The 14,471-nt window shown below is 40.1% G+C and overlaps 1 protein-coding gene across 1 annotated transcript in view; it reads left to right on the top strand.

The window, feature by feature from the left end:
• The first annotated feature begins 5,136 nt into the window (after nt 1–5,136).
• Nucleotides 5,137–14,471, top strand: part of LOC120027672 (2-lysophosphatidate phosphatase PLPPR4) — a 32,384-nt gene continuing 23,049 nt past the window's right edge. The window contains exon 1 of the mRNA XM_038972667.1: nt 5,137–5,214. Within this exon, the coding sequence (XP_038828595.1) occupies nt 5,137–5,214 (78 nt within the window). The remainder of the gene's footprint in view (nt 5,215–14,471) is intronic.

Genomic DNA, 14,471 nt, shown 5'->3' with positions numbered 1-14,471 from the left:
TATCTGAGAGTTTGGCGATTATATAGCATTTAGCAAAAACATGATCATGTATTTGTACATAATGTATTTAAACCCTAAACTGATACATTTTAAACAAATACATGTCTGTCGTTGAACAACCCTATGCCATGATTAGATTGTGAAAAAACACACCAATCTCTTTAATAATTTATTTTAAAAATAAAAGCTAATTTTCTAACATTTTTGAAAATGGATATAGTGATTTGGAACAAAACTCTTCAAATGTAAACACTCTCAAATTCATAGACAGAGCTATGGATGCAAGGACTGACCATCCATTATATCAAAATGATAGTTTTAATCATGTTTTAAGGTTTTATATTGGTTTGCAAACATTGGAGTAAATACAAGCTTATATACTGGGTTCTGATGGGGTATGACAGTTGAACTAAGCTCATGCCATATGTAAGTTATATTCTTCAATAATCAATCGGTACATATTTAATTTAAGGATTTAATTTAATTAATGGATGTAGCAACAGCTGATTACCTCTTTAAGGGTATATTCAAATACGTCTATAAACTGCTACAGATGAATTGCATCATCAATGTTTTACTGTGCACTGTAGTACAGTGTAGGTTGAAGATTGTATCAGGGATCCATGGGTACAGTAGCCTAGCCTACAACACAATAATGATCAGAGCACCTGAAACTGTAACAAGACAGATCGTAATAAGACTATAACAACGAATGTAGTACATTGAGCCTCATTTCAAAATGGCAAAACTCTGAAACTCTACCGATATGAATGTTTTGGCGTTTTCTTAGCTTCCCTCCTCGATGCACACCACCACACGTCCTTAGAAAGCAGAGCCATAGGCTATCATATGTGGTGCATTGCTGTATTTTCTCATTCTCTGCACGAACCGTAGCCTACCTAACAAAATGCAGAGCAGTTACGACTGAACATCTACCCTGCGACAATTGCGACAGTCTCTGCAGTGCTGACGGGATAACGGGAAAAAGTCCTACCTTGGACTGCTCAAGGAGTTTTAGCGACTCAACAGCTTCAGAAGTCTGAACGTGATAAATAAACAACCAGACGTGATTCATATGTTTGTATCTCTACGGACGTTTGCTTCTTGGATGTACATTTAGTGTTCTACGAATTTCCGAGGTCCCTTCTGGTGAAAATAACTCATTAATTTCAATACTTTCAGTGTCTCCGGTATGTTGTCAATTACCTTGGTGGATGCAGCTGATGCGCTAGTGCGCATGCGCAACCCGGGTCAGTCTTTTTGTTGTAATGTCATGGAAGTGAAGGCTAGTTTACACCACTGTTGCTATCGTCCCATCCCCCTTCACCTCTAACTCTTTCTCCTAGTAAAAGGTGTCCTACAGTGGCAAGAAAAAGTATGTGAACCATTTGGAATTACCTGGATTTCTGCATAAATTGATCTTCATCTAAGACACAACCATAGACAAATACACTGTGCTTAAACTAAAAACACACAAGTTATTGTATTTTTCTTGTCTATATTGGATACATCATTTAAACTTTCACAGTATAGGTTGGAAAAAGTATGTGAACCCCTAGTCTAATGACTTCTCCAAAAGCTAATTGGCGTCAGGAGTCAGCTAACCCTGAGTCCAATCAATGAGACGAGATTGGAGATGTTGGTTAGAGCTGCCCTGCACTATAAAAAACACACAAAATTTGAGTTTGCTATTCACAAGAAGCATTGCCTGATGTGAACCATGCCTTGAACAAAATAGATCTCAAAAGACCTAAGATTAAGAATTGCTGACTTGCATAAAGCTGAAAATGGTTACTTAAGTATCTCTAAAATCCTTGATGTTCATCAGTCCATGGTAAGATAAATTGTCTACAAATGAAGAAAGTTCAGCACTGTTGCTACTCTCCCTAGGTGTGGCCGTCCCGCAAAGATGACTGCAAGAGCACAGCGCAGAATGCTCAATGAGGTTAAGAAGAATCCTAGAGTGTCAGCTAAAGACTTACAGAAATCTCTGGAACATGCTAACAAAAACACAGAAGTAAATCAACAACAGAATGGCTTGAACAGAAGAAAATACGCCTTCTGGAGTGGCCCAGTCAGAGTCCTGACCTCAACCCGATTGAGATGCTGTGGCATGAGCTCAAGAGAGCGGTTGACACCAGACATCCCAAGAATATTGCTGAACTGATATAGTTTTGTATAGAGGAATGGTCCAAAATCCCTCCTGACTGTTGTGCAGGTCTGATAACAACTACGGGTTCACATACTTTTTCCGCTCTGCACTGTGAATGTTTACACGGTGTGTTCAGTAAAGACATGAACAATTATAATTGTTTGTGTGTTGTTAATTTAGGCAGACTGTGTTTGTCTATTGTTGTGGCTTAGATGAAGATCTGATCAAATTTTATGACAAATTTATGTAGAAATTGATCATTTATGCAGAAATCGGTAATTCCAAAGGGTTCACATACTTTTTCTTGCCACTGTATTCAGGAATATAGGTCACACACTAGGCATGGTGTCCTTTTGCTAGTCAGATACTATAGTGACATAAACTTCCAGGTAGCCTACATTTAGAGTGGCTAATATTTAAACATATGCTGTAATAATGGGGAGTCTCTGCACCTTAGACGGTCGCTGTCAACTGTCATGTGGTTCTGAATTAACATTAATGGTGCTGAATTACCGCAAGTGTCTTGTTTTCTAAATGTAGGCATATTTAACAGATTTGGATCATTCTTATCTTCTGACCGTGGGCCCAATTAATAGATATTTGAAAAATGAAAAAAGAAATCAGAGGATGTGAAAATGGTCTGAAGATAGTTGAAAAGAGGAAGATTGAGTTAATTAATTATGATTGTCCTCTCCTCCCTGAGGAGAGAACAATCATTATGGGAGTCCATTAATTACACCCACTCTGTATCAATGCCAGTAATAGATAGCCTATATCTTTAATGAGACTATCAAGTTTTTACACCATTTGTGCTGCACAATATTGCTACACTTGAACCACAGTCACATCAAGCAGCCATCTATCCAGCCAAGATCAATAGGCAGGGCCAGCTCCAGGCATAAGCAACATAAGTGATTGCTTAGGGCCCCAGGCCGTTAGGGGGCCCTAAACCCCATTTTTATCTTTTGGAACTCAGTCGGGGTCTCAATTTACTGTTGAGAATTAGAATAGTGGAATTCAGTAGGTACAAGTTTGAAATTTGGTTGTGCTTCAGCTATTATTTGTTTCTTGTTATGTTAGTCACTAACCATGTTTCCATCCACAGTTTTTATGCGAGTAAAGTCATTCCGTATGAAAAATCAAAGACGACTGCTGTGATGGAATCAGGACGTTTCGGTACAATTGTATAAATGCCGACAAATAATTTGTCCGTTCGACATGGTGGGATTATTTTCTGTCCGTAAAATTCATTATGTGAGAAATAGCGGTGTAAACGACTTTATGCGCAAATATTGATATAATAACCATCATATCGAAGTAAACTTGGAGTCACACGATAATATGGTGTGTGGTCCTCCCTCTACGACTCGGTAAACCATTCAGTTTATTAGGCTATAGATGAAAAAACTTATGGTTAACTTCACAGGGTGGTGTAAGTGTACGGTGATCTTGATGCTCCTTTCCAATAAATATTGAGGGTCTGATTCTGGTGACGTGATGATCGATGCTTGGCTGCCATTTGACCATTAAAAAATATTCTCACTCTTATCCATAATAGTCTCATCGTGTAAACTAGCCTATCTGCACTGTATCTGTGAGCTGTTGGCTAGACCAGAGTAGGAACATTGCCAAGACCAGAGTAGGAACATTTGTTATTTTATGCAACAGTTTTTGTGACAAAACTATCGGTAGAGTTGAAAATGCGATGAAAAGCATATTTTCTTTATGCAGAATTTTTTATAGTCACATAGAAATCTAGCGCCAATTGGATGGAAACCTAGTTAGTGACAGTCACTCAATTAGCCTTGTCATTTTTTTTTTTTAGATTGATAAATTAGTCCAGCCAGCTATCTAAACGTATAGTTATCATGGCCAAATACTAACCAGGCACGCAGAGCATGTGCCCAGAGGCCCTGAACTCGGCTCCTTTGATTGTGTTAGTCACTCTCACGCTCACATATCATGGCATAGACATAGCAAAATATGCAGAATTGCTGGAAGTTAGCTGTAAAACTGCAAGAAATGTGTCTCTGCCCCATTGCAAAAAAAATCGAATTACATGGAATTTGCCATAAAATTGCTAAATGTCTCCCCGCCCCATAGCATAATGTATAGAATTGCAGAAATTTCACTTTAAAACGTAATTTATTCTCTCTGAATTTAAAATGGGGGGCAACCAAATCTCGCCTAGGGCCCCCAAAAGGCTAGCAATGGCCCTGTTGGTCCCGTGTGGCTCAGTTGGTAGAGCATGGCGCTTGCAACGCCAGGGTTGTGGGTTCATTCCCCACGGGGGGACCAGGATGAATATGTATGAACTTTCCAATTTGTAAGTCGCTCTGGATAAGAGCGTCTGCTAAATGACTTAAATGTAAATGTTGATAGGTATTGCTAGAAGACATTTGCAGTAGAAATTGAATGATTCATGTTGTCATTTGGAAGCTACTGGACACATAAGCCTAATAAACAGACAGGTCGAAATCTACTGTATACTGTGACTGTTTTACTGCTGGGCTAATTAAAATGCTGTCAGTTCATGTTTATGAATGCATGCGTTCCGGAGTGCATGCGTTCCGGAGTGCGCCTGCGCCTTTCCCTCAAGCGCCAGAGTGTAAAACAGGAGAGCACTGCTGATGTCATAGCAGCTTTCCAAGGACTTTGCTCGGTGACTGCTCGTGCGGCCCAAGTGTATGCCAAGTCTTTATCAAGAGATGCAAATGATCTGCTTTTGATATTAGCAACGAGGATACTTTCTCAAAATCAGGTTAGGAGATTCTGTGTCTTTTTAAGAGAGTCTTGTGAGGTGCATGCCGACTGTGGTTGCAACCCGTACTTTTCATCCACCGTATACTTCGGAATGAATCGAGGGGCAGTCGTGCGCGTATGATATTGGCACCCAGGTGTGACAGCAGTATTGGACATTTTACCATCTTACAGCAGGTTACCGCTATTATTTCATCATTTTATCGAGTATCGGGGGACCAATCATGTCTTCAAGAGAAAGACAAAAAGGAAATATGACGAAAGACAGCGTCAGCTTGCTGCCCTGCTTCTATTTCGTTGAGGTAGGTTGATTCTCTCTTTTTGAAGACTGTCTGGGCTGACTCGGAGAATAACAGGATAGTTACATTAATCATGACTATGAAAACATGATAAAAAAACACACCTAATTTCATTCGAAAAAACAAAAACAATAATGTTGCATGAATAGGAGGGCTGCAACGAAATATCAAAAAACAAGAAACAAAGAAATAGGTAAATCAGATGAATAATGATAATAGGCTATTGCAGTCATGGAACAATAAATGCCAGCAGTTCAATTTCAAATTATGTACATGATGTGTATGAATTACATATATTGATTGGTATTGATGTTTGGTTTCAATACACATGATCGAACACATGTTGTTGATGTTCTCTGGATGCAAGCACCAAACGATTCACTATGCATCGAACGATTCACTATGCATCAAACGATTCACTATACATCAAACGATTCACTATGCATCAAACGATTCACTATGCACAAGATGATCAAACAGAGGTATCACTCACAAGCATGCACATTTACTGTGTGCATGTGTGTTTGTGTGTGTGTGCGTGTGCACTCTAGTGTGTGCGTGTGTTTGTGTGTGTGTGTGCATTTATGTGTGTGGAAATCTGGACATCTGTGGTAGGCAGTAAGTAGCATATATGACTCTATCAGACACTGAACATTCAGGACTCAGAAGTCAGCTCAGCTCTATTTAACCGATTCATGTCTCCTATGAAGCGTGGCTGCCAAATACCATATATTACTGTAGATCTAGGATTTTTTAACACAGCCTTTCATCGCAGTTCAGCATCCCTTCTCCACACCAATGGGACATGCACATTTCCTGTGATGTCTCTGGATATTTAAACTACACAACCTATATCACCATGTCAGGTGCAGCAAGTAACCCTTGTCCGAGCCAGAACAGCGAATAGTCCATTTTAAGGGAGTAGTTATTTTGAGGAGCGTCTAGTATCTTAACCATGGCTTCACTTTTAAAGAACCTTGCTTATTGATTCTATTAAGATTCTGAGTTATAGTGGCCTTGTAGAGTTTGTCTTGCCTGAGGCTTGTGTCTCTAGTGGAACCAATTTGAGCACACAGTGTAGTGAAAACCGGTTTTAGATTAAACAGGGGGAAACTTTATGTTCAAAGGATGGATCAAACACATGGAGTGTACTGTACTGCACTGTACTGCACTGTTCTGCACTGTACTGTATTGCAATGTTCTGTTTTGTACTGCACTGTTATGTTTTGTATTGTATGTACTGTAGTACAAATCTGTCATCTTTTGGAACCCGTTCTCTGACTGGAAAGCCAGTTTAGTTCTCCCCTTTGGTCTAGCAAGAAACAAGGGCATCACCCCATACAGTGCAGAATGGAGCCAGTGGGGCTTATGCTGGGGAATACATAGCTCTTGAAATATAGAGCATAAGCAGAGCATTAGGCATACCTAGGCTACATGTAGATGTTGCAATGTATACACAGAGGGAGTTGCAAAGAAGTGTCATATTTGTTCATTATCTTATTCATTTGTTCATCCGTTTGTTAATTCATCAATTCATAAGATCTTATTTTTGGTAAATGCCCCTCTCACCTTAAAGAGCATGTGGAAAACCATCCCACTGCTCCTGACAGCTACCTTTACAGCACTGCTGGAGAAGGAGAAACCACATGGCTGCACCACAACACACATCTCAACTGCAGGCAATATTGACCACATCATGTCTCTGATCCACTGGCTGTTTCCAATGTCCACATGAACATACACACCATAGCACTCAGTATGAAGTCATGGATTGGATATACATTATGAGTGCTATGCTTATTAGTTTTTTTGGAACAGAACACTTGTTTCCTCTCAACTGGTTCCTATGGTTTGATTATTATTATTATTTTTATAATGACAGTCTTATAGGGCTGTAATGACATGCGTATAGGGGTGTAAGACTTAAATGTGTGTGTGCAAGACACCCATGCTTGGTTTAATTACAGTCTTATAGGTCTGTACATACTGTTGTCTACATCATCCTCATCATCCTCATCATCATCCTCCATCATCCTCAGAAGGACACCTTTGCTGCCTTGTGAGATGATACCTTTAGTCAGTGCTGCAACACAGGGTTTGGAACCGGTTCAGGGAACAGAACCAAAAACCGGAAAATAGCGAAATTCTTGAAGGAACAGAATCAGAACCAGGAATGAACGTGATCTATACTGTTCCGGAACAGAACCGTTATTTTAAAGCATGGGAACCAGTTAATAATGTTATTTTATTTTCCAGGAATTTTTTTCAGTCCTCAAAAAATCCAACAAAGCGCCTATGAAAAACCCTGACTCAGTCACTCAGAAAATTATTCCTGTGTCAGCCTGCCAAATGAAAATATTTTTTCCAGTGTGTGTGTGCGTGTGTGTGCTGCGTCTCCCCCTCCAAAGCATAGGCTACTGTAGCCTACTGAAGTTACAAGCGTGATTCAGAAATTAGGGAGAGATTTTTCATTTGAGAAGAATGGATACACTTTTTCAATGCTAGTTAAGGATACTATAGTTATAACATTGCACATTGGATTTATTAATTACAAAAAGCTAAAACGTGTTTTTAATTCTGGTGCCGTTCTGCACATACAAGCTTTTTAGCTAGCTAGCTGTGGTCCGATGTTAAGCCAACTCTCGGAAGTTCAAAGACATTCAAAATTCCTCCATAGAAGCAACTCCTCCATAGGTATAATTATGTGGGCCTAATTCAGTATAATGCATGTCATAACAATATACCCAGCACTTTAAGCCAAGCCTCCTCCTCCATCCTCTCTCGCTCTTTCCCCACCCACAACATTTCAGTTGCATCTCGCTCCCTACACTTCTGTCCATCACGCATGTAAACAACTATAGCTTGCCCGGTCTAGAGTTGCTCTAGCCGCACTGACTGGTGAAGTCATTTAATGTCAAGCTAAATGTACAAAAAATGAATTGATTTCAGAGGTTTAAAAGGAACAGAAAGGAACGATATAAATCAGTACTCTTTTTGGTTCGAACCGGTTCAGAACTATATTTTTCAGGTCGGAACAGTGGAACAATAACATCAATAGTTCTGTTCAGAACTAAACAATTTTGGTTCCAACCCTGCTGTTACATGCTATAAATAGCCCACACCGACCAACCAGTCCACTTTCCATTTCTAGCCATCCATTATTTAACTTCATATGTCACTTCCCTGCCTTTCATTTCTGTAATCACTGGATCTGAGTTAAAGCAGAGTGAGATTAGAGGTACAGTCTTGTCTGGCAGTGGCAAGATAGGGGACAGAAATAGGACTGTTTGTGTTACCAGCATATTCATGTTCATTAGACTGCATGCACCTGGGGTTTAGAAATGGTAAATGTTGCAGTCTAATTATGTAGGTTTTTAGAAAGACTAATGTACATGAATACATCCCATGTGAGAGCTTTCAAGGGTTCTCCTTTAGGGCTTACTACTAAAGGTGTACTACGTTGCTGGTTTAGATTAGGGAGAGGCTCCTAATCCAGGACCAGATCTTTTAGTTCTGAGGATCTGAGTCTGCATTCTCGCAGTATCTCACAGGAATTTGGGACTTCAGTCATTTTTGTCATGCTAAAACCAGATTAGCCACATAGTGAAATGCAAACAGATGATATTTGCAAGGTCATTAAGCAAAAAACAAACAACCAAAACATCAATAGCCACTACAATGTAAAAACATGATTTTGTCATGAGTTCAGTAGCATTAGCTTGATTTTGCGCATCCACGACTAACTGGTATCGTCATTAAAGCTTGCTAGCATGCTAGCCATGCTAGCGACACTAGTCAGCAACGCTAGATAGCATAAGCTTCTACACCAGGGACCCCCTCCCAGGCAAACCGGCAACCCAAAGTATGTTAGCAAAATAATTATGATTCACATCTTGTCTCATCATCAGGTGAATGATAATGGCAAGGAGAAGTAATCAACATTTTAAAATGAAAATATTTGTTAGATCGTTTTTCATTATTTTGACCTCCCCAGATTATAATTGGTAGAGGAAGTGTAGGCATACACTCTACATGATAGTCAGCTAGATCTAGTAAAATGGGAACCGATGCAAACCTGGGAACCAATGCAAAGATTCTGGCTAATGTAGCTAGCTAGATGATTAGCTAGATGATAAAGCTTGTGAAATTGTAAATTGGTAAATTTATATTACACACTTTTCTTACAACTTACTTACAGTTGATGTCGGAAGTGTACATACACCTTAGCCAAATACATTTAAACTCAGTTTTTCACAATTCCTGACATTTAATCCTAGTAAAAATTCCCTGTTTTAGGTCATTTAGGATCACCACTTGATTTAAAAAATGTAAAATGTCAGAATAATAGTAGAGAGAATGATTTATTTCAGCTTTTATTTCCTTCATCACATTCCCAGTGGGTCAGAAGTTTACATACACTCAATTAGTATTTGGTAGCATTGCTTTTAAATTGTTTAACTTGGGTCAAACTTTTTCGGTACCCTTCCACAAGCTTCCCACAATAAGTTGGGTGAATTTTGGCCCATTCCTCCTGACAGAGCTGGTGTAACTGAGTCAGGTTTGTAGGCCTCCTTGCTCGCACACGCTTTTTCAGTTCTGCCCACAAATTTTCTATAGGATTGAGGTCAGGGCTTTGTGATGGCCACTCCAATACCTTGACTTTGTTGTCCTTTGTAAATACAACTTTGTAAGTATTCTTGGGGTCATTGTCCATTTGGAAGACCCATTTGCGACCAAGCTTTAACTTCCTGACTGATGTCTTGAGATGTTGCTTCAATATATCCACATAATTTTCCTGCCTCATGATGCCATCTATTTTGTGAAGTGCACCAGTCCCTCCTGCAGCAAAGCACCCCACAACATGATGCTGCCACCCCCGTGCTTCACGGTTGGGATGGTGTTCTTCGGCTTGCAAGCCTCCAGACCGTAGTCTGGCTTTTTAATGGCGGTTTTGGAGCAGTGGCTTCTTCCTTGCTGAGGTGCCTTTCAAGTTATGTCGACATAGAACTCGTTTTACTGTGGATATAGATACTTTTGTACCTGTTTCCTCCAGCATCTTTACACGGTCCTTTGCTGTTGTTCTGGGATTGATTTGCACTTTTCGCACCAAAGTATGTTCATCTCTAGGAGACAGAACGCGTTTCCTTCCTGAGTAGTATGACGGCTGCGTGGTCCTATGGTGTTTGTACTTGCGTACTATTGTTTGTACAGATGAACGTGGTACCATCAGGCGTTTGGAAATTGCTCCCAAGGATGAGCCAGACTTGTGGAGGTCTACAATTTTTTTTCTGAGGTCTTGGCTGATTTATTTTGATTTTCCCATGATGTCAAGCAAAGAGGCACTGAGTTTGAAGGTAGGCCTTGAAATAGATCCACAGGTACACCTCTAATTGACTCAAATGATGTCAGTTAGCCTATCAGAAGCTTCTAAAGCCATGACATCATTTTCTGGAATTTTCCAAGCTGTTTAAAGGCACTTAGTGTATGTAAACTTCTGACCTACTGGAATTGTGATACAGTGAATTATAAGTGAAATAATAGTCTGTAAACAATTATTGGAAAAAATGACTTGTGTCATGCACAAAGTAGATGTCCTAACCGACTTGCCAAAACTATAGTTTGTTAACAAGAAATGTGTGGAGTGGTGGAAAAACGAGTTTTAATGACTCCAACCTAAGTGTATGTAAACTTCCGACTTCAACTGTATGTCCTCTGTGTAAATTGCCCTATGGGCCCTGGTCAAAAGTAGTGCACGTTATAGGGAATACAGTGCCTTCCGGGATGCACCTTAGTACAGTAAATATCATCCTGACAATGGATAGAGATGAATTGAAGTGAGCTTCCGCCTCCTGACAGATTCTGCGTGGTTTATCTTCTAGAGAGAATGGTGGCACAGTACCACTGACCTATATTTATCCTAGCTGAACATGGCAGTGTGTGTGTGTGTGTGTGTGTGTGTGTGTGTGTGTGTGTGTGTGTGTGTGTGTGTGTGTGTGTGTGTGTGTGTGTGTGTGTGTGTGTGTGTGTGTGTGTGTGTGTGTGTGTGTGTGTGTGTGTGTGTGTGTGCATATGTGCATATGTGCATATGTGCATGAATGTGTGTTTGGCCAGGGTTGACTATGCTGAGGTCATCATACCTCCAGTTCCCTTATTCAAACTCATGTTTTCCAATTAAAATGGTTCAAATATTTCCTTCCCTATCAATGTTTTGTAATGGGCTAACAAGCTCAGTCATTACATATCCCTAACATAAATATTTAAAGATTGCTGGTCGAGTGGATAATGCTGGCTGGACAGTTTTTGATGTATGGAAAGCACTGCAGATGTGATATACAGTGCCTTCGGAAAGTATTCAGACCTCCTGACTTTTTTCCACATTTTGTTACGATACAGCCTTATTCTAAACTGGATTAAATAAAACCATTTCCTCAGCAATCTACTCACAATAACCAATAATGACAAAGCAAAAACAGGTTTTTAGAAATGTTTGCACATTTATTAAAAATTAAAAACAGACATACCTTATTTACATAAGTATTCAGACCCTTTGCTATGAGACTCAAAATAGAGCTCAGGTGCATCCTGTTTCCATTGATTATCCTTGAGATATTCTGCAACTTGATTGGAGTCCACCTGTGGTAAATTCAATTGATTGGACATGATTTGGAAAGGTCTGTATAAGGTCCCACAGTTGACCAAAAACCAAGCCATGGGGTCGAAGGAATTGTCCGTAGCGCTCTGTGACAGGATTGTGTCGAGACACAGATCTGGGGAAGGGTACCAAAACATTTATGCAGCATTGAATGTCCCCAAGAACACAGTGGCCTCCATCATTGTTAAATGGAAGAAGTTTGGAACCTCCAAGGTTCTTCCTAGAGCTGGTTGCCCGGCCAAACTGAGCAATTGGGGGAGAAGGGCCTTACTCAGGGAGGTGACCAAGAACATGATGGTCACTCTGACAGAGCTCTAGAGTTCCTCTGTGGAGATGGGAGAACCTTTCAAAAGGACAACCATCTCTGCAGCACTACACCAATTAGGCCTTTATGGTAGGGTTGGCAGACGGAATCCACTTCTCAGTAAAAGTCACATGACCGCCCCCTTGGAGTTTGCTAAAAGGTACCTAAAGACTCTCCGACCATGAGAAACAAGATTATCAGATCTGATGAAACCAAGATTGAACTCTTTTGCCTGAATGCCAAGTGTCACGTCTGGAGGAAACCTGGCATCATCCCTACGGTAACGCATGGTGGTGGCAAAATCATGCTGAGGGGATGTTTTTCAACGACATGGACTATGACTATTCAGGATCGAGGGAAAGATGAACGGAGCAAAGTACAGAGAGATCCTTGATGAAAACCTGCTCCAGAGCACTCAGGACCTCAGTCTGGGGCGAAAGTTCACCTTCCAACAGGACAACGACCCTAATCACACAGCCAAGACAACGCAGGAGTGGCTTCAGGACAATTCTCTGAATGTCCTTGAGTGGCGTAGCCAAAGTCTGATCGAGCATCTCTGGAGAGACCTGAAAATAGCTGTGCAGCAACGCTCCTCATCCAACCTGACAGAGCTTGAGAGGATCTGCAGAGAAGAATGGGAGAAACTCCCCAAATACAGGTGTGCCAAGCTTGTAGCGTCATACACAAGAAGAGTCAAGTCTGTAATCGCTGCCAAAGGTGCTTCAGTAAAATACTGAGTAAAGGGTCTGAATATTTATGTAAAAATGTATTTCAGTTTTTTATTTGTAATAAATTAGCAAAAATGATTATTATAGTATACTGTGTGTAGTTGATGAGGGGGAAAAAACACAATTAAAAAAAAGTAAAGGGGTCTGAATCTTCCAAAGGAATTGTATAAGAGGGCATCAATAGGTAGATAGATCAAGATAGATAGATAGAAAGAAAGAAAGAAAGAGTGGAGTCACTTTAACACTCTGGCATCAATAAGATGTCCTTCTGTTCCTCTAGCAGTGGAGTACTCTGTCACAGCCTCCTTTTAATGCTAGCTGGCTTTTTAAGAGCTGAATGTGGAATTACTGCATCAGGATGGATGCCCAAGGCCAAACACAGACCACATGCTGTACAGCACTGCATCCCAGAGAGCTACCGATTTTACATTTAATTACACATGTATTTGGCTTTACGTGTGACTTATTTACTGGACTGTAAGTCGTACAGACTTTCAATGGTACACATTGACATGTTCAGTAAGCTACAAAACATTGACATTTGCATGCTAAAATTACATCTGTTTTTTCAGTCATTCATGTCTCACTCGGTATATTAATTGTGTTGGATCCCCAGTGTTTACCCAACATTACACTGCAGTACTACCAACTAGGTATAGCAACCTAGCCTGTTCCAAGACCATCCTGACTGCTGCATTCTTGTTAGCAAAGCAGAATGTAAGCTTGGGAGATCAGGATGGTTTGTACGAGGCAATATCAATATCAAAATCTCTGTGGGTACACTATTAAATCCCAATTGGATTTATCATCATCATTTATTTGGCTTTATCAGGTGACCCCTTTTCCTAATGAGATTTTCTCCTAGTGTGTGGCAAACCTCTTTCCTTTCTGCTTTAGGAGATGGTGTGGAATGTAATATCCTGTAAAAAAAAAAAAATGTGTCTTTCCTCTTTGGGAACCCATCCTCCCTGAGCACTTAAGACATAATTACTTGGATGAAGACAAGGGACAGAACTGAACTGTGACAGGTCGATGTGAAATCAGTTCAGTGATGATTCCTATCTTAGCTTACAAGACTACATCACATAGAAGAGCTAGCTCTTTTAATGCATGTTCTACTGGTGCTAATTTTGCTCCAGTAGTTCCTAGAACCAACTAGTCTCTGAAATCCCAGACCATTGGAACATTGTGGGAGGTAACCCATCTGTCTAATACTAGAGACTAAGAACCAACCACTAAGAGTTCATTGGAGTAACCTGTTTAATTCCCTACTTTTGTATGTCTTTGATTCATGGCAGCAATCAATGAGTTGTATTTCCAAATGATGTATTAGCTTTCTAACTAGGATTCGTTAACATGAATGTAGTGTTTTTTGCACTTTCATTGTGATGAAAGGTGGTGGACATACCATAGTTACGATTTGAAACTTCCCCTTCATCAGGTCTCTAAAACTGAGATATTGACTCAGAATACATTGTCTCCAGTGGAATCAGAGTAATGAGTGAATCGAACCACGCAATGATTCTGACATATCATGTTTGTTGTTTTGCCTCTCTGTTTATCTGTTTGTTTGTTT

The sequence above is a fragment of the Salvelinus namaycush genome, chromosome 33 (genome assembly GCF_016432855.1).
Source record: "Salvelinus namaycush isolate Seneca chromosome 33, SaNama_1.0, whole genome shotgun sequence".
NCBI lineage: Eukaryota > Metazoa > Chordata > Actinopteri > Salmoniformes > Salmonidae > Salvelinus > Salvelinus namaycush.
The sequence above is the reverse complement of the archived record's forward strand: the minus strand, read 5'-3'. Positions and strand labels throughout refer to the sequence as shown.